This window comes from Chionomys nivalis, chromosome 23, assembly GCF_950005125.1.
Source record: "Chionomys nivalis chromosome 23, mChiNiv1.1, whole genome shotgun sequence".
NCBI classification, from domain to species: Eukaryota; Metazoa; Chordata; class Mammalia; order Rodentia; family Cricetidae; genus Chionomys; species Chionomys nivalis.
The window spans coordinates 1939408-1966762 of record NC_080108.1 but is presented as its reverse complement, the minus strand read 5'-3'; the positions used below and the strand labels follow the sequence as shown (position 1 = coordinate 1966762).

General features: G+C 41.9%; 1 protein-coding gene across 1 annotated transcript in view; it reads right to left on the bottom strand.

Moving 5' to 3' along the window:
• Acer3 (alkaline ceramidase 3) overlaps window positions 1–26310 on the bottom strand; it is a 70378-nt gene extending 44068 nt beyond the window's left edge. Inside the window, exon 1 of the mRNA XM_057756171.1 lies at window positions 26125–26310. Coding sequence (XP_057612154.1) covers window positions 26125–26227 — 103 coding nt within the window. The 5' untranslated portion in view covers window positions 26228–26310. The remainder of the gene's footprint in view (window positions 1–26124) is intronic.
• Between the last annotated feature and the right edge of the window lie 1045 nt (window positions 26311–27355).

Sequence of the window (27355 nt, the reverse complement as noted above, 5' to 3'; positions counted from 1 at the left end):
TAAAAATGAAATATACAATGGAAGCAGAGTTTAGGCTTGTGAAAAAATACAAGATGATGTTCAGTGGTTAAGAGCACTTGCTGCTCTTCCGGAGAACCTGGGTTCAATTCTCAGCACCTCCACAGTGGCTCAAAACTGGTCTGTAATGCCAACTCGAAGGGGAGCCAGTGCCCTCTACTGGCCTAAATAAAATTTGAAAAAAAAAACCAGCCATTATTTTAAATTTGTCCAATTAAAATTAACGAAGTCATTCTTTTCTCCAAATTTCTTTGGTGTAACAATTCCATACTTTAACTTCGTCCAAAGTTTTCATTCACTCTTCATTATTTACAAGAGGTGGGCAGTGGTGAAGAGAGCTGACTGCTCTCCCAGCACCCACAGCGGTTAGGTCACAACTATCCGTAACTCCCCTCCAGAGGACCAGGCACTCACTTCAGACTGCTCCTCTTCTGGATTCCTTAAGAACTTGCACTCACATTTAAATATGTACACAAAAATGATAATGCATTTTAAGTTTAATTTATAAGATGGGACTAATTAATATTGCTAAAGTTCCACCAAGGACACCATTCTTCTTTTTTTAATGTGCACTGGTTATGAGATCCCCTGGAACTGGAGTTACAGACAGTTGTCAGCCGCCATATGGGTGCTGAGACCGAATCTAGGTCTGTAGAAGAGCAGCCAGTGCTCTTAACTACTGAGTCATTTCTCCAGCCCTTACACCATTTATACTTTTATGATTTATTTTCACTAAAGTTTTTACTTTGCAATGATTTCTTATATTGTCCTAAGATATGCAAAATCGTTTTGTTTTTAAAATTTTGTTACACTGACTTATTTGTGTAGGGAGCAGACAGGGCCTGAATGCCAAAGACACACAGATATTTGCAGGACTCAGTTCTCTCCTTCCACCATGTAGGTCCAAGATCAAACTCAGGTTGTCAGGCTTACAACAAGTGTTTTTACCCACCCTCTGAACCATCTAGCCGACCCCAAAAAAATTTTAAAATAATCTTAAAGTAGTCACAAGAGGGAAAATATTTTCCTTTATTCTTCAAGACTGTAAGGATTCCCAAAGATTAGTAGTCTAGGTTCCATAACTTAAAAATAAAAGTACCATTATTATTTTTAATATGTAGTAGTGATGTTACTACTTTTTAAAGATTTATTTTAAAATTATATGTGTGTGTGGATCTGCACGTGGGTATGTGTATATGTGTGTTGGGGCCTGTGGAGGTGTCTTAGTTAGGGTTTCTACTACTGTGAAGATACCATAAACTCTTATAAAGGAAAACATTTAATTGGGGCTGGCTGACAGTTTCAGAGGTTTAGTCTATTATCATCATGGTGAGAAGCATGGTGACACACAGGCAGACACTGCGCTGGAGAAGGAGCTTGAGAGTTCTACACTCAGATGGGCAGGCGGGCAGGCAGCATCAAGAGCACAGGCTTGAGCTTCTGAGACCTCAAAGCCCTCCCCCTAGTGATGCATCTCCTCCAACAAAGCCACACCTCCTAATAGTACTGCTCACTATGGGCAGCCAGAGTCAGAATCTCTGGAGCTAGTGACAGGGCTGAAATACAGATTCTAGAAATGAAACTTATGCCCTCTTGAAAGAGCAGCACACACTCTTATCTACTCTGTAGCTGGGTTCCATCTCTCTAGCACCCTACCACTGCTCTTAAAAAATGATTGCAGAGTCTCACACTGTATGTGATATTACACACACACAAACACACACACATGCATGCACACAAAATAAAAGTATGCTAAAAGCTTCTTATTTAAAGAGGTTTAAAAATACTTTGAATCTCTGTCGTCCCCTCGGGCTGCCATAACAAACGACCATAGCCTGGTGTCTTTATGAACTGAGAAGCTTAGAAGTCTTAAGTCAAGGTGTCAGCAGAGCCTTTTCCCTGTGGAGATCGCTCCTCTGAGCTTTGGTGGCTGCTGGCATTTCCCTGGCACTCTGGTTGTAATGCATCATCTCGGTCTCTACCTCCACTCTTGCCTACTTCCTTCTTTCTGTGTCACTGTGATGTCGTGTTCTTACAAAGATTCCAGTCACTGGATCTACAACACCCTAGCCGGTATAATTTAATCCCAGGATTTCAATAACATCTGCCAACACCCTATATTCAGATCAGGTCACACTCTGAGGTGCCAAATGGACTTGAACTTCTGATGAACGTTATTTGCCACCACAATATCACTGAACAAATTTTTATATTTTTGGTTGTGAGCCTAGTCTTTAACGGCTGAGCCATCCCTCCAGCCCTGAACAAATTTTTAAAAGAAAAAACATAACATATTTTAAAGCAGCAATTCTTTTTTGTTGTTGTTGATTTTTCCAGACAGGGTTTTTCTGTGTCACCTGGCTGTCCTGGAACTCGCTCTGTAGACCAGGCTGGCCTTCAACTCAAGAGATTTGCCTGCCTCTAACTCCTGAGTGCTGGAATTAAAGGTGTGTGCCACCACTGTCCAGCTAAATCAGCAATTCTTTTTCAAACTATAATTTTTTAAACTAAAATATAATATTCACATGGTTTATCAAAAAGTGAAACAGGCCAGGTGGTGCTAGTGCACACCCTTAATCCCAGTACTCAGGAGGTAGAGGCAAGTGGATCTCTGTGACTTCGAGGCCAGCCTGGGCAACAGAGCGAGTTCCAGGACAGGCGCCAAAGCTACAGTGAAGCCCTGTCTTGAAAGAAAAAAAAAAGTGAAATAATAACAAGGAAATTTTCCTTAAGAATTCCTTAATCACCATATATAATATAGTAAACATGGTTTTTAGAAAACATTTCTTTTCAAATTTGTTTTCATTTTATGTATATGAGTGTTTTGTCTATGGATATGAATGTTTTGTGCAACTGTGTGTGTTGTGCACCACACAGATGCAGTTCCCAAAGAGGCCACAAGAGGGAGCGAGGAGTTACACATGGTTGTGAGCAGCTATGTGGGTGCTGGGAAGCGAACTCTGATCCTCTGCAATAGCAGCAAGTGCTTTTACCTGCTGAGCCATCTCTCCATAATATTAGAACATATTTATCTACACATTTTATTATCCCACAGGTTTAATTCCTATGAGTATAATCTCCTCACGAAGAAATACTGCCCAGCATTTCTTTTTAATAGCTGGTCCCAGAGTGGGAAGATTGCAAGCTATAAGAGCGTCTGCATTCCTACACTCCCTGGCCAATTCTCACAGCAATCCAAGACTCTCTGCTGCGGAAATCAGAATCAGCTGCAATGAAAACAACACTCTTTTGGACTTTAAGGAAGTTGGTCTAGTTAATGCCTGGGCATCCATATTTCAAGTGTGTTGTATAAAATAGCAAAATCAGAAAAATGCCCTATGAAACACCGCATGGCAACCGGGATTGAAGAAAGCATTCTCAGCAACGAACTGGCACTGGGAGCTCCTTTCTATCTGAAGCTCTGGTTTAGGCTGGGTTTGAACTCCAGGAGGTCCCTGATCACCCAGGAGGCTGGGGTGGCTACAGGCAGGTTGGTAAGTAAACTGGGTTTAGGTAAACCTCAAGTTCTGCGTGTTTTTAAGAGTTGCACTCCCAGCTCTTGAGTATACATCTATTTAATGCTCTGCCATGGAATTATCATGAAATAAAATTTACATAGACAACTACTACATACCCAAGTTTGTAGTCATCAGATTCACAAGGCTGTTCTCTAGGAGAAGCATATATGAGACTGTTTTAAGATTGAGTTTAACTACCTGCTTTTTTCATGAGCACCATTTTAACTTGAAAGAATTGACAGGTAAATTATGATTATTTATTCTTGGGAATATGGAAGTTCTTTCAGGAAATAAGCAAAGTGAATGTTCCTTTGAGATAAACAATTTTATGGTTTTTTCCTAATGACAAAATATTAGCTTTTCAAGCAAAACTCAGTTTTGAAAATCCTGTAACTAACTACCTCTGTGAGACTGACACCCTGACAATACTTATAGGCTTATCCGGCAATACCAAGGCGTTATATTAACAGATGTGATTTTTAAAGATATTAAATCAGTACCTTATATCTAAAAGTCCTATATCAACAGTGAACCTTTTTTTCCCAAATGACTGAGGCATAATCCTTATAAAATCATACGATTTGGTAAAAGATCATTTGAAATGCAAGTAGAACTGATGTATTTTGATGTGGCACACTAAAGCAAGTCAATGATACAGTCAAGGAGGTCTACGTTCTAACTTATCATAAGTCTACAACAACTTGTTAAATTTTAGTATAGTATCAAAGAACACCCACAATTTTTGAGGAAGGCTAACAAAATACTTTTTTCCAACTAACTGTCTGTGTTTAAAGCCTAATATTTTTATACACTTGATCCAAAACATTATTATAGACTAAATGCAAAGGAAAAAGGGAGAATCCAATTGACTTTTATGAAGTCTAAAAATGTAAAGAAATAGCACTCTTGCTGATTTAATTGTTACTGTGTGTGCACATGTACACGAGGCGTGTGGTAGGGCACCTGTGCCACAGCCTACATGGGAGGTCAGTCTTACAGGCTCCAGAGCTAAGACTGCACCTTAGTTCATCCCCAGCTCATCAGCCCTCTCAGTAACTTTTAAGAGCAGGAAGAGGAAAGATTTCCATTAGCGGTGGAGGTCAGTGACAGAATCTTGCCCAGTATGGAGGTCACAGGTTCGATCCTTAGCATTTGAAAGAAAAGAACACTCAGTTGGAACAGTAGCAAGGGTACCACAAGTCTTTTACAGGTCATTAATCATAATATAAGAGAAAACAACAACAACAAAAAACCCAAGTCATGAAAATCCCTGGTGTTGCTCTGGAGGCTGGAGCTTTGGATGACAATAGATGATACAAGTATAAAAATGCTCCAAGAACGCAAACCCTTGAAAACAATCATTTCTTTGCAAAGTTCCTTTCATTCTCCAGCAACAAAGAAGCTTTCATATGCTAAGCACCAGAGATTTAAAGCAGTAGAATTAAAAATAAGTGGTGGAATAAAGGGCTCACAAATAGCTGTAGATACAAGAGCTTTTTGTATTATACAACTCAAGAGTTCTTCATATCTCAGTTGATGGCTGTGTTTGTTTAGTGATAGGAAAAAAATGCAAATATACAGATGGGCCTAAGCCAAAGCCCTGATCATGTTTTCAATATTTGAAATAATTTCATTTCATTTTACTGGCTTATAATATTTTAATATAAAACTACATAATATTTTATTCACATACTTTTCTAGCAATCAATATTTAGATTTTTTCCATTTTTTACTATAATGGTCAATGATATAATCACCAAAGCAAGTGTGCACGCACACATACAAAATCCTTTTATAAGTATTAAAAAATATTATTTATGGCAGGCTGTACACAGTTACAATTTCAGACACAGGCATTTGTTTTCACTTCTCTCTACCTCTATGAATGCTTCAACAGAAAACTTAAGGAGCATTAACCTAATAGACTTTCCTTTGTTACAAATGCGGGGATAGAATTTCCTACATTTATACAGGAAGCAAAAAAGCCATCTCGAACTAGTGTCCCGAGTAAATGTCCCTTTCTTTAGCCCTATTCTACTTTTCTTCCTGTCTTAAGATATGTTTTGCAATAACAAAACACCAGGGACTGGACAGCTTATTTACCTCACTGTTCTGGAGGCAGAAATTAGCAAGGGCTTCATGCTGCATCATAACCTGGTGGACGAAGGGAGAGCAGTGTACACAAGAATCAGGGAGACGTCAGGCTCACTCTAAGATAAGTGATCTGTGCTCGGAATACCCATGACCTAATGACTTCCAAAAAGTCTCATCTCACAATAATGGTAGATTGCAAATTTAATTTCCACATAAATTTTAGTGGGCATAAACTATATTTAGACTGTATCATTCTCATTTTTCCCTTCCTGGTTCCAAAAAGTATCCAATAAAATTATGCTCTCTCACTGTTGGCCCTAAACTATATACAAAGACCTATTATCTACCAGCAGTGTTTTTTTCTTCTGGTGACAGGGAACATGGGTACGGATACCGAAAGTAGAACCATAATTGAAGCAATTAAGAAGTTATATAAAAAATTAATTAAAACAGGGCAGCAGACACAGTTCAGTGGTAAAACACTTGTATGGTATGCATATGGTCCTAAGCCTAAGACAATATAAATGCACACATATGTGAGTGCACACTCGAACACACACAAATCACCCAGGTGATGTGATGCTGGAACAAGAGAGCTCACCAAGATCGACTGGAAGGTCCAGGCACAGACCCAAGCACATTTAAAATGGAGCATACAATAATGTTGGTTTTCAAGTTGTTGGAAGAATTTAGCAAATGGTAAAAAGTAGCTGAACTAAAATCCATCTTAAGAAAACTTAAGGTCAATATTTCTCCCCATATCTTATATTAGGTAAGTCAAATATAGTTTTGAATATGTAGGAGTAAAGTATTAAGAGTACCAGGACATGAATTTTAAAAAATCACTACATACTACTTGAGTAGCAACACAATACGACCCACTGTGAATCTCAACGTTGAGTTCTCCTGAAATCTAAATTTATAGCCGAGATCCTACTGGTTCAGTGCAGAGACAAGCTAACGGGCGCACACACTAGGACCCTGTGATGTCTCCCATGGTTCAGTGCAGAGACAAGCTAACTGGAGCACACACTAAGACCCTGTGATGTCTCCCATGGTTCAGTGCAGAGACAAGCTAACTGGAGCACACACTAAGACCCTGTGATGTCTCCCATCGTTCAGTGCAGAGACAAGCTAACGGGCGGACACACTAAGACCCTGTGATGTCTCCCATGGTTCAATGCAGAGACAAGCTAACCGGTGCACACACTAAGACCCTGTGATGTCTCCCATGGCTCAGTATCTGCCTTACCTTGCTCTTGTTATGCCCTCTCAGAGTCCTTTAAATAAAATTCTATGGTAAACATGTTTATGAAGACGGATGAGTTCTTTAAGATAGCCAACCTTGTGCAATCTTTATAGTAATATTTTCTATAATTTTCACAAGTGTTGAAAGGAGGTCATGTAGCCAGTTCAAATTCAATATTGTCTACACCTTATACTTTTCCTCGTTTACAATAAATACATTCTAATCTACTGATATTCACTGCCCAAAGCAACCCTCTAGATGGATAAATGTATGAGAATACTTATTTACTAAGACATTGAGGCTCAGAAGAGAAAATGATTTAGCCATAGTTATTCAACTGAGAATGCAATAGATTCAAACCTAGGACTAAGTTTGTACTGTATTGCTTCCAAAATATGAAACAATTTATACCTATGCTATCTCCTCAATAGCTCTGTGGGTTTAAGGTAACACCTCTTGTGCTAGGGAGCCTATCTCTACTTACCAATTAAGAGTCAGTTAGTTCTTAATAGCAATATATAATGCTGATGCTAAGAACTAAACACCTTCATCCCTTCACCCTATGAGCCCCTGTTAGAGGGCTGAGGCATTGCCCTAATAAAGCTTTTAGGAAAACAGACCTCTCTGAGAAGAAATCAAATAACTTTTCAGTTAAAAAAAATAATAATAATTTGAATTTTGAAGATTTTTTTTTTGAGACAGGGTCTCACTCTGTACATCAGGGGCTAGTATGGAAACCACAAAGATCCACCTTGCTTTGCCTCCAGAGTGCACACTACAACCCGAACTTATAGCAAAGCTTTAAACCATGAACCAATATTTATGTGCTCCTTTCAGGTTATGAAGTGATTTTCCTTATCTAAACTGTAAGGTATTAGTAATCTAGTATGACAGCTCAAGAAAAATTAAGCAGTTTGTCTTATATAAAATATTTCAGCCAGGCAGTGATGGTACACGCCTTTAATTCCAGCACTGGGAGGCAGAAGTAGGTGAATCCCTATGTTCAAGGCCAGCCTGCCTATAGAGCGAGTTCCAAGGCAGCCAGGGCTACACACTACACAGAAAAACTATGTCTTGAAAAGAAAAGAAAAGAAAAAAAAAAAAAAAAAAAAAAAACCTCAAGAAAAAGTCAGGATTCACAAGCAAGGACACTGATTATAAAGTTTCTATTCTCAGGGCTGGAGATGGCTCAGTGGTTAAGTGACTGTACTGCTCTTTCAGGGGACTGAATTTGGCTCCCAATACCACGTCAGGTGGCTAACAACCACTTGTAACTTTGGCCCTAGGGGACCCAATGCCCTCTTCTGACCTCCAGCAGGCATTGCACTTGTGTGAGATATATATATATATATATATATATATATATATATATATATATATATATAAAATTTTAAAAAAATCTTAAAATATCTACTCTAATTCCATTTTGTGAACTATTTTTTTATTTTATTATGGACTGCATGTGTGTGCATGCATGTGTACGTAGTTGTTATAGTTTAGAAAATAAAAAATTCAGAAAACCTTTGCTTATTTTATAAAAAAACCTACTGATTTCACATTTTAAAGTAAAATAAGTTACGGAAATGTTTTAGTAAAGATTTTATTCTCTTCATGATTGATGGCTATAAATTTTATTATAAATATATTCAATATAATATTCTAGTATTATTCAATATATTTCAAACATTCTAAGTAATATAACAAATGAACAAATTCTCTTAGCCAGCTTCCCTGTGACATTTAGATACACTGTTGGAGGAGGCTGCTTGTTGGTTCCCGGCAGCTCAGCCCTGAAATAATCACACAGAAACTGTATTAATTAAATCACTGCTTGATCCATTACCTCTACCTTCTTATTGGCTAACTCTTACATCTTAATTTAACGCATCTCCATTAATCTGTGCATCACCATGAGGTCGTGGCTTACCAGCAAAGTTTCAGCACATCTGTCTCAGGCAGAGGCTCCATGGCTTCTCCCTGACTCCACCCCCTTTCTCCCAGCACTCAGTTTAGATCCCACTCCCCACCCCCAGCAGCTCTGTTCCCCTATAGCTCTGCTATAGGCCCAAAGCAGTTCCTTTATTTATCAATGGTAATCACAGCAAATAGAGGGAAAGCCCACATCATTATACAGAAAATAAGCTGTGGAATTCTGCTGAAAATGTGTTAGTGGTTGTTGATGTGTACCAATGTTTTAGTCTTCAATTGTATGTGCAGCTAAGTATTAGTTTTAAAAGAATACTGCTGAGTGGTGGTGGCACACGCCTTTAATCCCAGCACTTGGGGGGCAGAGGCAGGAGGATCTCTGTGAGTTCGAGGCCAGCCTGGTCTACAAGAGCTAGTTCCAGGACAGGTTCCAAAGCTACAAAGAAACCTTGTCTTGAAAAAATAAATAAATAAATAAATACTAAGTAAAAAATAGGATTATGATTATTTAACTAAGTTCTTTAAGGGTATTTAAATGATTCCTCAGTAGTGGGGGAAAACATAAAATTATAAATGTAAGTTTACTTATCTTTTTTTAATTCTCAAATCTCTCAAATGAACCAAGCTACTTCTATCAGAATTTCTGGACCAAGTTCCACGGGAACAAGATATTTTCCCCTAAGGTTCATTCATTGCCCAAGTGTCAGCTCAAGGTCTGGGGGAAACAGAAAAGCGAATGCTTTAAAGAAAACAGAGCAGGCCAGCTGAGTCAAGTGAGCCACAGTACCAGACGGAGGCTTCTCTGTCATCCAACTAAAGCAACAGTATTATTAATCACACACATAATAATATTTCCATGGTATTCCCATTAAGTTACAATCTAAATATTGACTTTCATATTTGACTTGAAATAAATAGAATTAAAGTGAAAACAGAAAGCTGATAAAAGCAAAAGAAACAGTTTTTATATTCTTGGAATCATAATAGTAACTGTATAAATATGGCAGCCTTTGACATAAACTGTCATCTGTGCATTGGGTATTAGACCCTTATTTTACTTATCAGAGAACTTGATCCCCAGAGATGTTGTACTAAGAGCGGTGGGCTAAGTTCCTAGCACCCGGCCGCCCGCATGGCTAGCTTATGTCCCGAAATAATTACACGGAAACTGTATTCTTTTAATCACTGCCTGGCTCATTAGTTCCAGCCTCTTATTGGCTAGCTCTTACATATTGATCTAACCCATTTCTAATATTCTGTGTAGCACCATGATCTGGTGGCTTACCAGGGAGATCTTAACCTGCGTCTGTGTCTGGTGGGCGAATCATGGCGACTCCTGACTCGGCTCCTTTCTCCCAGCATTCTGTTCTGTTTACTCCACCCACCTAAGGGCTGGCCTATAAATGGGCCAAGGCAGTTTCTTTATTAAATGAAAGTAACTCCTCCATCACAGAGAAAGTAAATAAACTGTTCCATTGTATTGCTGTTAGAACAGAATATCTGTATTTAAGTTCATGCCAAACCTCTTTGACAACAAGCTATGTCCATCTATCACACTAGATGAAAAACCAATGAAACATACAGAAGACACAAGACAGCAAGAGTTACTCTCTACTAATAATTCTAAAGGGCAAACAAACCACATTATATATAAGCAGGAACTTATCCAAACTTATGCTTTATAACTAAAGAAATGTCACTCTCAGAGAATTTTTGGCTGCTCTAAAGAACCACTTACGGGGACTGGAGAATCGGGTCAGTGGTTCAGAGCACCTGCTGCTCTGCCAAGGACCCAGGCTTGGTTCCCAGCACACATATGATGGCTCACAGCCATTTATAACTCCAGTTCCAGGAGATTTCACGCTTTCTTTTCACCTCCATGGTCACCAAGCACAAACATGGTGCACAGACATACAGCAGGCAAAATACACACAAAATAAAATTAATATATTTACTACAGAAATTTAAAAACAAAGACAAAAGAATCATTTATCTTTGTGTCATTCACCTTCCTTTTTTTAAACTTTTTATTGATTCCTGTGGATTTCACATCATGCATCCCAGCCCCATTTATCTCCCTGTCCCCTTGCTTCTGCCCTCTGCCTCTGCAACCTGTCCCACAAAATAAAATAAAATAAGATTTAAAAGGAAAAAAAAGCCTCTCATCGTTGGGCAGTGGTGGCGTGTGCCTTTAATCCTAGCACTGAGGTGCGCGAGGGGGAGCGGGGAGAGGCAGGCGGATCTCTATGAGTTCAAGGCCAGCCTGTTCTCCAGGACAGGCTCCAAAGCTACACAGAAAAAAAAAACAAAAAACAAAAAACAAAAAACCGTCTTGAAAAAAAAACTCACCCACAAAATCTCGTCATGGAAGCTGCACTGTGGCACACTGTGTGGCATGCAATGGACCCTTTAGTCCATACCTTTACTTGCAAGTGTTCACTTCAAAGAGCCATTGGTTCAAGGCCTCTGACTTCTGCTGGACCTTCACTGGGATTCTTCTTGGATATCCTGCTGTTGATGCACTCCAACAGACCACAGCAGGGGTGGACGTTAGGGTGGACCCGCTTACAGCCCTAGTTCTCGGCATGGTCAGCCCACCAGCTCTTCCTCATCCTCACCACCCGGGCTAGCTCACTCTGCAGCAAGCAGGAAAAGGCAAGACTAGTGTCTCCTAATCTCACGCCCTCACTCGCACCTACATAATATCTACAAATCTCTACAATAGTATCTACAAAGCTCCACAAAGCCCCACAGAGTATCTACGAAGCTCTCAGTGCCAGCTCACCTGTGCTGCCCAAGTGAGGTGTAGGTCCTGCTCTCCCCAGCACTGCAGCTGGTAAGAGGCAGGGGAGAGGGCAGAAAGCATCACAGGCAGTGAGGGGCATCCCTCACCCACACCACCTTATGGCAGATGAGAGGAGGGGCCAGGTCTTCCTTGCTTACATCTTCATGGCCAGCTCACCCCAGCTATTTACCTTTTTTTACATTTTTTTTTTTTTTTTGGTTTTTCGAGACAGGGTTTCTCTGTGGTTTTGGAGCCTGTCCTGGAACTAGCTCTTGTAGACCAGGCTGGTCTCGAACTCACAGAGATCCGCCTGCCTCTGCCTCCCGAGTGCTGGGATTAAAGGCGTGCGCCACCAACGCCCGGCCTTTTTTTACATTTTTTTAAAAGTTCAAAGTTCAATGAGATAAAAGCCTATTGTATAACATTGCAAAGGAATATACATAAACTAAGTATAAGAACCAGCAAAACAGGCTGGAGAGATGCTCAGCTGTTAAGAACATTGCTGCTCTTGCAAAGGACCCGATTTTGATTCCCACCACCCACACTGGGTGGCTCACAACTGTGCATAACTCCAGATCCAAGGGGTCCAACAGACACCAGTACTCACGTGCCATACATTCACACTAACACACAAACACATACACACACACACACACGCATGCATGCATGCTGGCACACGGTGAAAAGACAGTCTTTAAAAGGGGGCATTAGAAAAAATCAAGAATCACACAAAGATGAAAAAATTCAAAATATGAGTATTTCTTTTAATGTTTAAAGAAATAAAAGGTAACCACAAAAAACAAGCACAAAAGCAAAAGATAATGACCAACACTGAGACAGATTTAGAAAAAAAATTAATCCTCTAGAAATGAAAACTTAAAAAAAAAACTAAAATAAGTTGTAAATTTAGAAAACAACCAAACTAAGGCTGAATTAATCAGGTAGAGGGGCCGGGCAGGACAGGGCAGGACATTACCAATGGAAAGGCCCATCTTTCCAAGACATGAAGCAACGACGCTATGTGAGTCTAAGGACATCAGCAGTACAAGGCACAGGGCACAAGGTGAGGTCACGTCAGAGGACGCAAAGGCCGGTTATGAATGCCTTCCTAGGCTAGACTCTCAACACGGCATTCCTGGGATGCTGATACTGCTTAAATGATTATTTTTTCACATTAAGAACAATTTCATTAGGGCTTAAACGAAACGCCTGCAAAGCAGGCAACCTGTAAATGTCAGAGGCTGCCAGGAGAAGACTGGAGGTGAGAAGAGAAAGGAAACCACGGAAGGAAGGCACATGACAGAAAGGACAGTTTTACAGAGAGTAACAAGACCAAAGTGTTAGGGGAATCGTGCTTAGAAAAGAAAGCAATAGAGCTGATTCATATTGATCCTGTTACAGGTAAAATAAATAAATAAAAACACAATGGGAACAATAATTATTTCACTTGGGAATATAAAAACAATGTATGTATTAGGGTTTGAGGTGTAGTCTTGTAACTTCAACTACTTGGGTAGCTAAGATAGGAGAGTAGAAAATTCAAGACCTGCCTAGCTGACAACGCGAACTCAAGACTAGTCTGGGTAACTTAGGGAGCCAGACCATGTGTGGAGGAGCTCAGTGGTTAGGAATGTGCCCAACAGGTACCCCAGGGCAACCATGAACTCAGTCCAACCACAACAAAACCAGAAGCTTATTTAAAACATTATGAAGGTTTTAAAATATTTATCGTGTGTGTGTGTGTGTGTGTGGCGTGTATAACGGAGGGTATGTGAATGCCATAACACATGTCTGAGGCCAGAGGATGAAGGCAGAGGTCACAAAATAATCCCACACCAGTTCAGAATTATGAATAAATATGAATAAATAAATTATGTTTAAATAAGAGAGTTCCAAATCCAATACAAAACTATATACACTAGGAACAGATATCAAGTTCTATCTAAGGAGTCTAAGTCTTATATAGGAAATGGCTTGGCTAGATCATAAGAGGACGGTAACTATGACTATTTAATCTTCAACACTATCGAAGGCTTGAGAAAGGAGATAATATTACTTGAGCAGGCAAGAAGTACAACCAAGCAGCTTCCAAAAAGAGCAATAAATGACGGAGACAATTAGCTATCTGAGCAATCACCCAAAGTCTCATTTGCAGCGTTGAAGCCATCAACTCTGGCCAAGGCCTAGTGTAACTGACTGACCATTTTCAGAGGCAGGAAACTTTTCTTATCCTGTTTTGGCAAGATTTGACAGTCTGGATACCATTTATTTTGTCAGTGGTAGAGGTATGGGCGGTTCCTTGCCCAAAGGCCATTTGTGCCAAGAAGAAAACAAACTCCGAGTGGAGTGTCCAGTGCTCAACATTCTCTCGGGAATAGATGGGTGCTGTCAGGAGCAATCAAGAGCAGAAGGAGTTCCCACAGCAAGAGGACAACTCTGGGGAGTCAGCGGATTGTATCCACGCTGCCAGGCTCATACAACTTCTACCTGATGAGCCGTATTACAGACTTACAAAGGGTTTGTTTGTTTGCTTTTTAAATTTGTCTTAGTTAGGGTTTCTGCTGCTGTGAAGAGATGCCATGACCAAGGCAAGTCTCTTTTGATTTTTCGAGACAGTGTTTCTCTGTGTAGCTTTGGAGCCTGTCCTGGAACTCACTCTGTAGATCAGGCTGGCTTCAAACTCACAGACATGCACCTGCCTCTGCCTCCCGAGCACTGGGTTTAAAGGAGTATGCCACCACTTATTAAGAAAACATTTAATTAAGGGTGGCTTACAGTTTCAGTTTAGTCCATTATCATCATGGCAGACGCATGCAGGCAGACGTGGTGCTGGAGAGGAGCTGAGAGTTCTATATTTTGATTCTCAGGCAGCAAAAGCAACTGTGTGCCCTACTGGACATATCTTGAGCAAATATGAGGCCGCAAAGCCTGCCCCCATAGTGACACACTTCCTCCAACAAGGCCATACCTCCTAACAGCGCCACTCCTTAAGGGTCAAGCACTCAAACACGTGAGTGTTTGATACCTATTCAAACAACCACAGGTTTGGTTTGGTTTTATACTTTTAATTCTTTTTTTTTTTTTTTATTTTGGTAACTCAACATTGTGAACTTATGAGATGCCATGTCTTGTCAAAAGGTTGAACAAAAGAGGGAAATCAGTGAACCTACTAGACTAGCTAAAATACCAGATGTAGAAACACATAGCTTAATTAATTAAAAAGACAACAAGAAAAGAATGTTTTAAAAAAGCAAAGAACAAATGCAAAATAGTAAAAAAAAAATGATAACCAAATCACACAAATAATGACAATAGCTATAAACAGACAACATCTGCCAATGAAAAAGCAGGGATTTAAACCAGGTGTGGTGGCTCATGCTTATAATTGCAGTACACAAGGGGCTGAGACAAGAAAGCTCTGAGTTCAAAGCCTACCTGGACTATAAAGTAAGAAGTTATGTCAAGAACAAAAAATAAAAATAGAGAGAGATTGTTAAAATAACTGTGGTGGTTTGGATAATACGGCCTGTAGTGGGATATTTGTTTACACCGCATGCCTCATCTGCCTAAGGCACTGGTCAATTTAACAGCGAACTGACCAATAGATGGCAGGAGAAGACAGGCAGGACTTCCAGGAAAAGAAAGAAACCAGGCCTGTGAGAGACACAGCAAGACACAGAACAGAGGAAAGGCTAAAAAGCCATGGCAGAATGTAGATTAAGAGAAGCTGGTTAATTGAAGTTATAGGAGCTGGTTGGGAATGAGCCTAAGCTAAGGCCAAGCTTTCATAATTAATAGTAAGTCTCCATATCTGGGGGCTTTCTGTCCAAAATAAAATAAAATAAAATAAAAAACCAACAAGAAAGTCCTAGTACATACAATGGCCCCATAGACTCACATGTTTGAATGCTTAGACCATAGGAAGTGGTACTAGTAAGAGACATGACCTTAACCCAGACCCAGAAGGACAACTATCACATGTACTCACTCATAAGTGGTCTTTAAACATAAAGCAAAGAAAACCAGCCTACAAATCACAATCTCAGAGAACCTAGACAACAATGAGGACCCTAAGAGAGACATATGGATCTAATCTACATGGGAAGTAGAAAAAGACAAGATCTCCTGAGTAAATTAGGAGCATAGGGACCATGGGAGAGGGTTAAAGAGGGGAGGGGAGAGGCAGGGAGGGGAACAGAGAAAAATGTAGAGCTCAGTAAAATAGAGAGAGAGAGAGACAGAGACAGAGACAGAGGAGAGTTGTTGGAATAGGTGTGGCCTTGTTGGAGGAAGTGTGTCACTGTGGGGGTGGGCTAAAGATACGCCCAGTGTGGTACACAATCTCCTGCTGCTGCCTGCAGATCAAGATGCAGAACTCTGAGCTCCTTCCCTAGCACATGTCTGCTGCACACTGCCATACTTCTCGCCATGATAATGGGCTGAGCCGCTGAGCGGTGAGCCAGCCCTCATAAATGTGTCCTTTATAAGAGCTGTCACAGCCACGGTGTCTCTGCGCAACAACAGAAACCCTAAAAAGACACTGACAAAATGAATATGAGTCTATTATAAATCCTATAGAAAATGTGCTTTCAATGTAAAAATATAAGATAGGCCAACATTTAAAAGTTAGGAAAGAAGAGTCATCCAACATGAGCTATAAAAAGTTAGGTGATGCACTGGTACCAAGCAGAGTCCATGATTTAGCTATTACAGAGAAAGCGGATGCCATGTCAGAGGTAAAGGGTCAATAGAGCAAGTGTATCAATGTGTACACGGTCAGTGCCAACAACAAATTTTACTACGTATAATCAGAGTTCTGCTTGCTCTTCTAACTGTTAAAAGCAGTCTGTCTTGAGAGATCCGAGAACATATCTAAGTGCTAAGAGCACAGATCTAGGATGAGTCAACAATTATTCCCAGTTCTGCAAACAAACTATTTCAACTTTGGGCTACACTTTCATTGGGTAAAATACCTCTTGATTATTATTCATACATTAAAGGGATCAATAAAAGGATGCTTATAAAATTCTAGGAAGATAAAACAGCTTTCAAAAGCACAAAACTTAGTTCTTATTTTTTTTTTTTAGTCTCGACATCTAAGATTTTAAAAAAAGTATGATACAATTTGGCATACCAAGTTTACATAATAGGAAATCAAAATTGCTCAAAACTCAACTTCAAACACTGTTTTCAGTTACTTATTGCTAAAAAAAATCCATCCAAACTGCAAAATTTCCTAAGACAAGTGACTCTCTCTCATAGAACAACGTGAACAACAGAAGGGCATGGGTGTGTAATGCACACGCGAATAGCCAGCTTTGTAGTGTGCGGGGGGGGGGGTGTGGAAAAAGACTGACCACCTAAGAATAAACAAACTAGATATCGTGACATATGAGTATGCATTCACCAGAACAATTAAAGTGAAAATAACTGAAGCAAAACACTGACAAGAATGTGAACCAAGCTGTATGTGTGAGGCAAGCATGGTAGGTAGCACAGGGCTCTACTCCCAGCAGTCAGGAGGGCCAATGTTGAAGTTTAGCCTGGGCTACATAGCCAGATGCTGTCTCAAAACCAAACCAAAACACTACACTATCACTGTAAAATGGAGAAAAGCCTCGTAGTTTCTAATGCAACATATATATATATACTCTATGTCCCAAATATTCCAACTATAGGGATCTGCCTACAAAAAATAAGATGGCTCTCCTAGGCAGGAGTGATGACACAAGCCTGCGACCCCAGCACTTAGGACGCTAAGGCAGGAAGACTGCCACAAAGTCAAGGTCAGGGAGGGCTAAAGAGCAGGTCAGCTAGGAATGTACAGCAAGACAGTCAAAACACTAAACAAGCAAACAGGTTGAAAATAACAAAAAAGCATATGTCCACAAAACACTTGTCCAATAATGTTCATAACAGTTCTATCGATAATCATCAAAGTCCAAAAATAGTCAGACGAACACCCCAGCCAGAAAATGGGTTCTGTGTTTCATTCATAGTAAATCACCACGACACAGCAGCACAGATGAATCTCAGAAACATTCTACTGAGCAAAAGAAACCTGACATCAAACAGTAAATACTGGATGATTCACTCCACTTACATGCAGCTCCAAAACAGGCCACTCTACTTTATGGGAGGGGGAAAACATAAGAACAATGGTGGCAAGGGAGAGGAAGGAGGAGATGACTACGAACACAGAGGGGCATGAGGTGCATGGCAAAGCCCCCATCTTCTCTCCCCCTCCTCCACACTTGCTGGAGAGAACAGAAGGCTTCTAGGGCTTCAGGTATGCTAAGCACTCAGTGTGCCACAAAGCGACATCCGCAACCCACAGCTGCGTATCTCAACAGCAGTTTTGTTATATAGGTGTGCTTATTTTTCAGCAAATATAAGTTTGATGTCTATGCATTCTATTGAATGAAGACTTTATACCAAAAGAAAAACACACAAAAATTGAGCTTTATATAATGAAACAAATGTGAAAGGTTTTTTAGGGGAAGTGTACTGTGTCAAAAAAAAATAATAATAATAAGATGATAGGCAGAGCGAAGAACCAGTAAACGACCAGATGTGTGATGGAACGGGTGTGAAACTGTTAGAGGAGAGCAGGCAGGGGAACGGCCATCCTCCGTGGGGTTCCTCCAAGTCTGCTGTAGGTTTGTTTGAAATTTTTACCTAGGGAAAAAAACAACATTAAGCTGGGATGCCGAAGAGATGGCTCAGTTGTTAAGAGTACTGGCTGCTCTTCCAGAGGACCCAAGTTCAACTCCCAGCACCCAACTGAGGCTTACAACTGTCTGTAAGATAGTCTAGTTACAGAGGATCAAGTCCTCTTCTGGACTCATTGCATATCAAACATGCAAGTGGTACACAGACATACATGCAGGCAAAGCACCCACACACATAAAATAAAAATAAACAAGATACAACAATTAAGATATAAAGTGCAGTGGTGGTGTACATCTTTAATCGCACCACTCACAAGCAGAGGCAGGTGGATCTCGGTGAGTTCAAGTCCAGCCTGGTCTACAGAGTGAGTTCCAGGATAGCCAGGGCTACAAAGAGAAACCATGCCTCAAAAAACCAAAAACAAACAAGGATATAAAGTGCTTACTTCACATGGCTGAGATCCTGCATTTTATAAAAAGTAAAATGATACAGAGAATAAATGATTTACCCAAAGACACAAGCCTGAACTGGAGCACAGTTCCAGACTCTAGTACATAGTAAAATGTCCAGGATTCTCATGTAACTGTCCTTACTGCCTCTTTCTGGCTCTGTCATCTTGTTGAGTTCTAAACATGTCTGTAGCCCAACACAAAATTGTAAACTTATTGAAAAACTGAGGGGTTTTCGTGTGTGTGTGTGTGTGTGTGTGTGTGTATTTGTAGATGACAGTGCAGTGTTGGGGTGTTACAGTATCAGAAGTCTGGCACATCTATAAGTCTTTCTAACCTGTTTCAGGCTTTTATTAAGTATCATTTCATTTTGTCCTAATGTACCCATAAATACATCCACCACAACAACCAAAACCATTTACTTGCAGTCTCTGAGCTGGATATATTAAATCTAAATCTTTTTTACACTACATTTGATCTTTCATTTGTCCTTCCTTCTTCGGCTGACTTATGGAACTTTTATGCTGCACGTTGGATGCAGTGCTGCCTGTCCGCTTTTCCTTAGGAAAAGAATTCTCTAGGGACAATGGAAATGGCTCAGTGGACAAAGGCACCTGCCATCAAGTCTGAGGACCTAAATTCAATCCCAATGACCCAGATGGTAGAAAATGAACTGACTCTTGAAGGTGTCCTCTAATAGCCGAAAGCACATGCATACATATACACTAAATAAATAAATAGAATATAGATGTAATAAAAATTTTAATGAAAGAGTTATCTTCCTGAAGATGACAGCAATGTCACCTCTGCCAGCCCACAGAGACCCAGGACTAAGACTCCTGATGTGTACTCACATATATCAAGAAAAATGGAAGGAGCCTGAAAAAACAAAAGAAAAAGAAAGGAAGCCAAAGAAACTAGATACCCCTAGTGACATGTGTACAAAAGACAACTGGTTAAAGCCTTTCATCATAAGCTACAGAGAAGAAACAAACTCCTTTCTCCCATCTGCGTGAATCTTATAAAAAGTCATAAAGACCAAGGACATTTAGGGCTGCCTACTTCCCTCTGCCTGAATCCTACAGATAGGACTGGAGAGTGGCAACAAACCCATGAGGAGGAAGAAATAATACTTAGCTCAAACCATCTCAACTCCAAAATAAAAGGAAGATGGCAAGCTGGTCATATTGTCAGCGGCCAATCATGTTACCTCCTCTGGCGGAATTACCAAATATTCTTTAACTCCTATAAAATGTAAATTCTCAGACATTCTTCTACCAAATACATTTTAAAATGAATCTCGCTGGGCAATGGTGGCGCACGCCTTTAATCCCAGCACTCGGGAGGCAGAGGCAGGCGGATCTCTGCGAGTTCAAAACCAGCCTGGTCTACAGAGCTAGTTCCAGGACAGGCTCCAAAGCCACAGAGAAACCCTGTCTCGAAAAACCAAAAAAATAAAAATAAAAAAATAGAGCCTGGCGGTGGTGGCGCACGCCTTTAATCCCAGCACTTGGGAGGCAGAGGCAGGCGGATCTCTGTGAGTTCGAGACCAGCCTGGTCTACAAAAGCTAGTTCCAGGACAGGCTCCAAAACCACAGAGAAACCCTGTCTCGAAAAACCAAAATATAAAAAAATAAAATAAAATAAAATGAATCTCACTTGAAAGGAGCAATGTAAACAGGCCTGGTATCTAAAGTCTGCGACACAGCTACGCAGAAGGCTGACACAGTAAGTTCAAGGCCTGTCTAAACTACAAGCGGTGATTTCAAGGCTACCTTGAACAAATCAGTGAGATTCTATCTTAGAATAAAAAACAGAGAGTTGAGCTTAGCTCAGAGGTATAGACAGAGTCAGAGAGAGAGATTCAGACAGATATGTAGGCATACGGGCATAGATAAGGATATATAGACATATCTTCAGCACACATGCAGCCCTAGGTTCGGTCTCTAATCTGGGGAGGAAAGCATGCCTATTGATATTCTACTAGCCTTTCCAATACCATGGATAGAAAGGCCGCCTATACATAGCAGTTTTACAGTCTGAGGTAACTGACAAAATAGCTCAATGAATACTTACTGAATAAATGAAATATTCAGAAAAAAATTAAAGGCAGGGTCTCTTAATACCTAGGGTGGACTTAAACTAACACTGTAGCCAAGAACAGCCCTGAGCTTCTGACTCACCTGTCTCTACCTCCCAAGTCCTGGAATTGTAGGCATGAGCCACCACACCCAAGTATTTAAATAATTTTTAACTGAGTAATTTCTTCTCTGAGGCGATAACAATAGCTTAGGACGCTCCTCTCCTTAGGCACTGTTTCTTCCACCAACTACTAGCACTTGGAATGCCACCTCCTGCATCTGTGTGCCATGGCAGAAAGTGTCGGACCTATGTTTGAACACTGTTTATGCCACTATTAGTGGTACAGATATATGCCACTGAGGAGGTAACTTCTTTCTCTTTTTTAAAATGAGGTAGCATCGCCTACTTAATAAAATGTTTTGAGGATTATTAATATATAGGCATCTTCACTCAGCAGAGTTCCAATATGTATATGTCTTAGTTTGCCAGAATTGAATGAAATAATACTAATCCAAATAAATATACTACAAACTTCACTGTTAGATCTTTAACCCATACATAATCACATAAACTTTTTTTAGTGACCAACTTAGTTAATTCTTTCAAAGCTGGTTACTTTCAAACTCATTTAATATCTGTTATTCAGTCCATGTACAGAGAGCAAAGCACATGATTGAGTTTTATCTTTTTCTCCTGGTGACATCTTATAAAAATGAGTATTAAGAGGGAACTGGCCAACAGTGGGGAAAGGGCAGCAGAGAAACAAACTCCAGTCAACAGAAATTCCAAACCAGTGTAAACAGAGTTATGAGAGAAACAGAAAACCGTGGAAATGTGCTATGGGATGTCTGTACATGGTGTGGAGGTGCATTGCTGACCAGCCAATAGCTAGGCAGGAGGTATAGGCGGGACTTCCAGGCAGAGGGAGGAGGAGGAGGAATCTGGGCACGCAAGAGAGATGCGAAGAGACACAGAGGAAGCAGCGTGGGTGGTACATGACAGAACGTAGATTAATGGGTTAATTTAAGCTCTAAGAGCTAGTAAGGAGCAAGCCTGAGCTATAGGCCAGGCTTCCATAACTAGTAAGAAGTCTCCGATGGTGGCGGCACAGAAAGACGCATTACAGAAACGCTGACGCTGCTATCACTTAAGAGGCTTTAGAGATACTGCCCGAGGAACGCAGTTAAGGCAAACTATCAACACACTGAACACAACAGTTGTGGGGAAACGAAGGAAGATAACCCAGAAGAATAATAGCAGCCAACAACGAACAAAACTAAGTCAATTCTAATTAAAGGAACTTTGGGAGCTATTTCACAATATAAAAAGTGCAAGGAATAAAATGCTAAAAGACTGTCCAAACTCAGAGAGGACTTGTCAAGGCATTGGAAATGTGTTCACTCCAAGTTACACGATGAGAAAGCAAGCACTGTTTACGCTACACTGGATAATAAGTTATTGCACAGAGAAACAAAACGCGCTTGTGTACGTGGCGGCAGGAGGGCACGGGAAAGGTCAGATACTCGTGGGAGTCAGTTCTCCCTACCTTCTAGGTTAGGGACCTGAACTCAGGTCACCAAGGTTGGCGTAAGTACTAGGTAAGTGAGCAATCTTGCTAGCCCTGTTTGACGAAAGCTTTTAAAGTTCACAGAACAACTCTGACTTTTCTACTATTAATTACAAGATTGAATTGAGTTTGGTCCCTGGAGCCCACATGGTGGAATGGAAGAACTAACTTCCGCAAGTCATTCTCTGGCCGCCATACAATGTAGGGTGTATACACCCCCTCCGCCACATAAACACCCAAACAAAATATCATTAGGCCAGTTTCAGCTTGCGCTGTTATTTGTATAGTCCATATAAAACAGGAACCACTTATCCCTATAACTTCTAGTACATCAAGGGGCTTGCTATTTCTTATCTAAAGAGACTCTCTTCCCTTCCCCTTGGTCCTTCCAATCTTTTCAAATAAACAGACGTTTGAATCAATATGGGCTGATGGCTTTTAGCCCAGCAGTGTTTGCACACGTCTTTAATCCCAGAACTCAGGACACGGAGGCAGGTGGAGCCCTGAGTTCAGGCTGACCTGGACTATACAGCAAGTTCCAAGACAGCCAGGGCTACCTATAGAACCCTGCCTTGAAAAACAAAATAGACAGGTAGGTAGATAGGAAGATAGAGAGATAGATGGATAGATAGGTAAGTAGATAAAAAGAAAATTTAATTAATTAATTAAAAAAGAAGATAGCTTTGCAGGACTGACAGTTACCACAGATACAACTGTGGTTCCCCAAATTCAATTATTATCCAAAACACATACTGTAATCCTGAAAGATGGCTGAATAACTTGAATGGTCATTCAGTTTGTCTTTTGTGATAACATAGGATTTCATGTCTGTTCTCCCTTGAAGGCAAGAGCAAAACAGTAAGGGTAATAAAAGCAATGACGGAGAAGAAAAGCTGCATAAGACTACACCCTCAACCTGAATAGTATTTCAGTACTCGTTACAACTTTAGATAAATTATTTCTTAAAAACAGATGTTCCTGGGCCCGAAAGATGGTTCAGTCATTAAGGCCTAGGCTCACAATCAAAAACACCAGAAATACATGCTTCTTCCAGGGACTGGGGCTCACTCCTATGATCCTAGCACTTGGGATGCTAAACCTGGAAGAGTGCCAAGAGTTTGAAGTCAGCCCAGCATACATGCACACTGAACATCTGGCTGGGGTGTCTGGGCAACAGAAACCCCTTCGCAAAATGAAAAAACTAAAAGTTAAAAGGATATGAATGCTTTGAGTTATTAATCTGTGAAATGGGCATAATGATACCTTCAGCGAATGACTGTAAAACTCAAGAGAGAAAACATATTAAAGGCTTTAGCAAATTGTGGCACACAGATAATAACACTTATTTTTCTTGATAAAACTATCATTAAAGCTCATTAATGTAAATATGATAGAGCTACAATGTCAGGAGTAGTACACAGTACATAGTTTAGATGTATTTATATAGCTTTTACTTATTTGGTTGTTTTGGTTTCGTTGTTGTTGTTTTTGAGAAAGTGTTTCATGTGGCAAAGTCTGGACTTGAACTCCTGATTTTCCTGCTCCTACCTCCCAGGCGCTGGAAGTAGAGGCATGTGCCAACACATTCAGCTTTTTAAATCTGCATATTATTCAAAGGCCAAGTCCTTACACTCCAAATTACGATACCCATCACTATGTTATATATGGTCAGACAATCTGACTCAGCCTCCCTCGGGTCATTTTCTCCCAAGGTTTGTACACAACAAATGGCCAACACACTCACTGGCCCTCTTCACGCAACCCTTTTGATTGCTGTGTCCAAACCGTCCCTCAGTCTACTCCGTTTCCTCTTCTGAGCACATGAAGAAGTAGAGCCGTTTCCCATTTCTCGGAGCTATTTGCCAAAATACAGTATCTTCCTCTCTCACAGTCCGCATGACTCAACGGCCAGTTTTCTCTTTTGATTCTAATCTAAAACCTTGGTTCTGAACCAAAAGTCTTTATTGCCTATATATATAAAAAAAAAAAAAACAAAAATACTGAATAGAGCTAGGTCCTTTACAATTCCTCTTAAAATACATGATTTGGGTGAGCAATGCCTATTTTAGCACTTTCTGTGACACAAAGCTCTTGCTCCCTTACCCCCATGCCAACCTGTTCCGAGACAGCATCACTGGTTAGGACGTCTTCCCTTGTGCCGAAGCAAAAACCTTTCCCCTTCTAGTTATTTTCTTCCACCCACAATTCTACATTCTAGAGAAAGTGTGTGAACTTCCAGCCCATCCAACATCTGAAGACTCCTAACAGGGGAAAAATAAAAGGCTACAAACTTCCAGTTCAGAGAAGCATGATTTTTAAGTCTCTCTGGTGGTCATGAGCCTCTGGTAGTCTTGCCAAAGTGATCTAAAAACGAACTGGCCAAGGGCTCGCTTTGTCGATGTTTGGGCTGCCAAGTAATTAGCCTATAAATAATGACTCTGCCCATCTTCTCCTTTACTGTACAAAAACTATTCATTTAAACTAGTCATTCAGAGAAAGTGATGCTCCATCTCAATCATGGCCTCAAGGGCATGGGACTAACATCCTGAAAATGGCAAGACTGCTGCAGGATCAGCTCACATGGGAATGTGAGCTAAGAAGAGTTTTCCCTCGTGGCCTAGTAAAGTGGGTCCCGTTCAAAAAAAAGGCAGTAGCAACCAAAGACTATTCTCTGCTGTTTGCCAAAAACAAACAACAAGAAAAAAGAATGATCAAACACTGTGCTCGCAAAAGCTGACCAAACTGGACGGAAGAAGTGGCAGATTTCTTTCTAGCATGCTAGAAATAATCATCTAGGAAATACACACACAAACAGAGAGAGAGAGACAGAGAGACAGAGAGAGAGAGACAGAGAGACGAGAGAGAGAGAGAGAGAGAGAGAGAGAGAGAGAGACAGAGAGACAGAGAGACAGAGAGACGAGAGAGAGATTCCCAAACCGGACCAGCAATGCTGGTCTAGCAGCAACAAATCGCGGTCTCTGAAGGTGCATTCATGGAAATGAGTGTCCTCGGATGACCATTAACCCCTAGAAAGCCCGATGCGCTAGACGCAGAAGGTAGCAAGGAGACTTAGTCTCTCATGCTCTTGGGAGAGTGGCTGGAGCAGGAAGGTAGTGATTCGCTGCTCCGGCTTTCACTTCTGGGGCAAGATGAACAGCGATCCCCTGCACTTGCAGACAGCGGGGTGAGGGTGAAGGGGGGCGGGGGCTTAGCTCGGAGAAACGGTAACTGTTCCCTGGAGGTGAGCGAGGTCTAACGAGAACCGGAGAGAGGACGGGAAGGGCCCTGAAGAGTTTCCCAGGCTCGGGGAGGACGAAGCCCGTCAGCGTCCCCCAGGGGTGCCCTCCCGGATGACTGAGGCGAATGGCAGCAGTCGGGCCGGCGTTCGGGGCCCTTACGGCAGAGACCTCGGGACCGGCAGCGCCCGGCCTGGCCGCAGCCGCGCTCAGGTAGGAACTCCCGTTCCCAGCCGCGCGCCTCGCTCTCTCCTCTGAGGTCCAGGCGCGGTTCCCACGTCCCTTCCGTCCCCGACCCGAAAGCCCCCCCTTGAAACCAGTCCGGGCACACCGGGCAGGCCTCGTCGGCTCCCCGGCTTCCCACCCCACCCCACCCCGATCGCGCACGCCCAGCCGTCGCCGCTCCCGGGCCGGGCCTGGAGCCTTTCGTGGCGGCGGCCAGGTTCGCCCTCCACGTTCCTCACTCGCCGCGTCGTCGCCCCTCCGCGCGCGCCCTCTCTCCGTCCCCGGTCTCGGGCCCCGACTCACAGAACTCGGCGACGAACAGGGTCACCGCATAGTTCTCCTCACACCAGTCCAACGTGGAGGTCGTGGGGCCCCAGTAGCCTTCGCGGTCCCCAGCCGGAGCCATCGCGCCGACGCCCAGCACACTCGGCTCGGCCGCTCCCGGGCCGGCTCAGGCAACGCGCGCTCTCCGGCGCCCTCCTCCCGAACCAGAAGGGCAGGGGCGGGGCTAGAGCCGTCACGGGAGCCGCCCCGCGGCAGGCCCCGCCCACCGCGCCTCCGGACCGCCCCCGTTTCTGCACGGCCCCGCCCACCGCGTCCAGGGAAGGCGCCCAGGGCCCATTCAGAAGGCGCCTGGTGAGTGAGTGACCCTATCGCTCCTGGGCCCCGGGGAGTAGTGATCCACGGGAGGAGTTGGAAAAGTGGGGAGTCCGGCCGATCTTGACACGCCCTTGCGTAAGGTTGGAGGCGTCTAGCACCCTCTTTTAGGTCTGGACGCGATCAAGCCTCTATTAGTGTGTGGGCGAGAAGGAGATGAAATCTTTCTCTGTCAAGCCCGGGGCTAGATTAAACTTGCACAGTGAGGCACCTCAGTGTCTGGACTCTGGCCACAATCCTCAAAAGGAGGAGACGAAAAAGAGCACCTACCTAGCCAGCTCCGGCGATTCCTGGGAAGTCACTCTGAGTGTCCTGTAGAGAAAAAAGAAAGGGGGCAACCACTCAGAATGAACAGAACAAAAAATAGGTGTTGGCATTCTTTAAAAGTAAATGCTGGATAAAGCACTAGAAGTTTGTGACTTCCCTTCGGGTGTCTATGCGTGGTGTTTCCTGCCTTCTTAAGTGAGCCTGATTCCATGACTCCCTTGTCAACCACCTAGCCTCCCTCTGTTCCAACATCAGGATTGGAATATACATACATACCTCAGTCTCCAGATTGTGCTATTAAGAATGAAAACACAGGCCTGTGACATGGCTCAGTGGGTTTGGCTAAAGACATTTACCATGTGAGTCTGGTAGGCTGAGTCTTATCTCAGGAACCATGTAAAAATGCAAAGAGGGAACAGACTTCACAAAGTTGTCCTCTGACCTCCTCCATACAAGCAACATGGTACACGTGTCTGTCACGCATGCACGCGCGCGCACACACACACACACACACAGTAATAATAGGTAAAAATTTAAAAATAATAGGCACATCCTGTTGCCTTTTGCGTTCAGTTTCAGTGAACTCTCCTCAGGTCAGGAAGATGCCGCT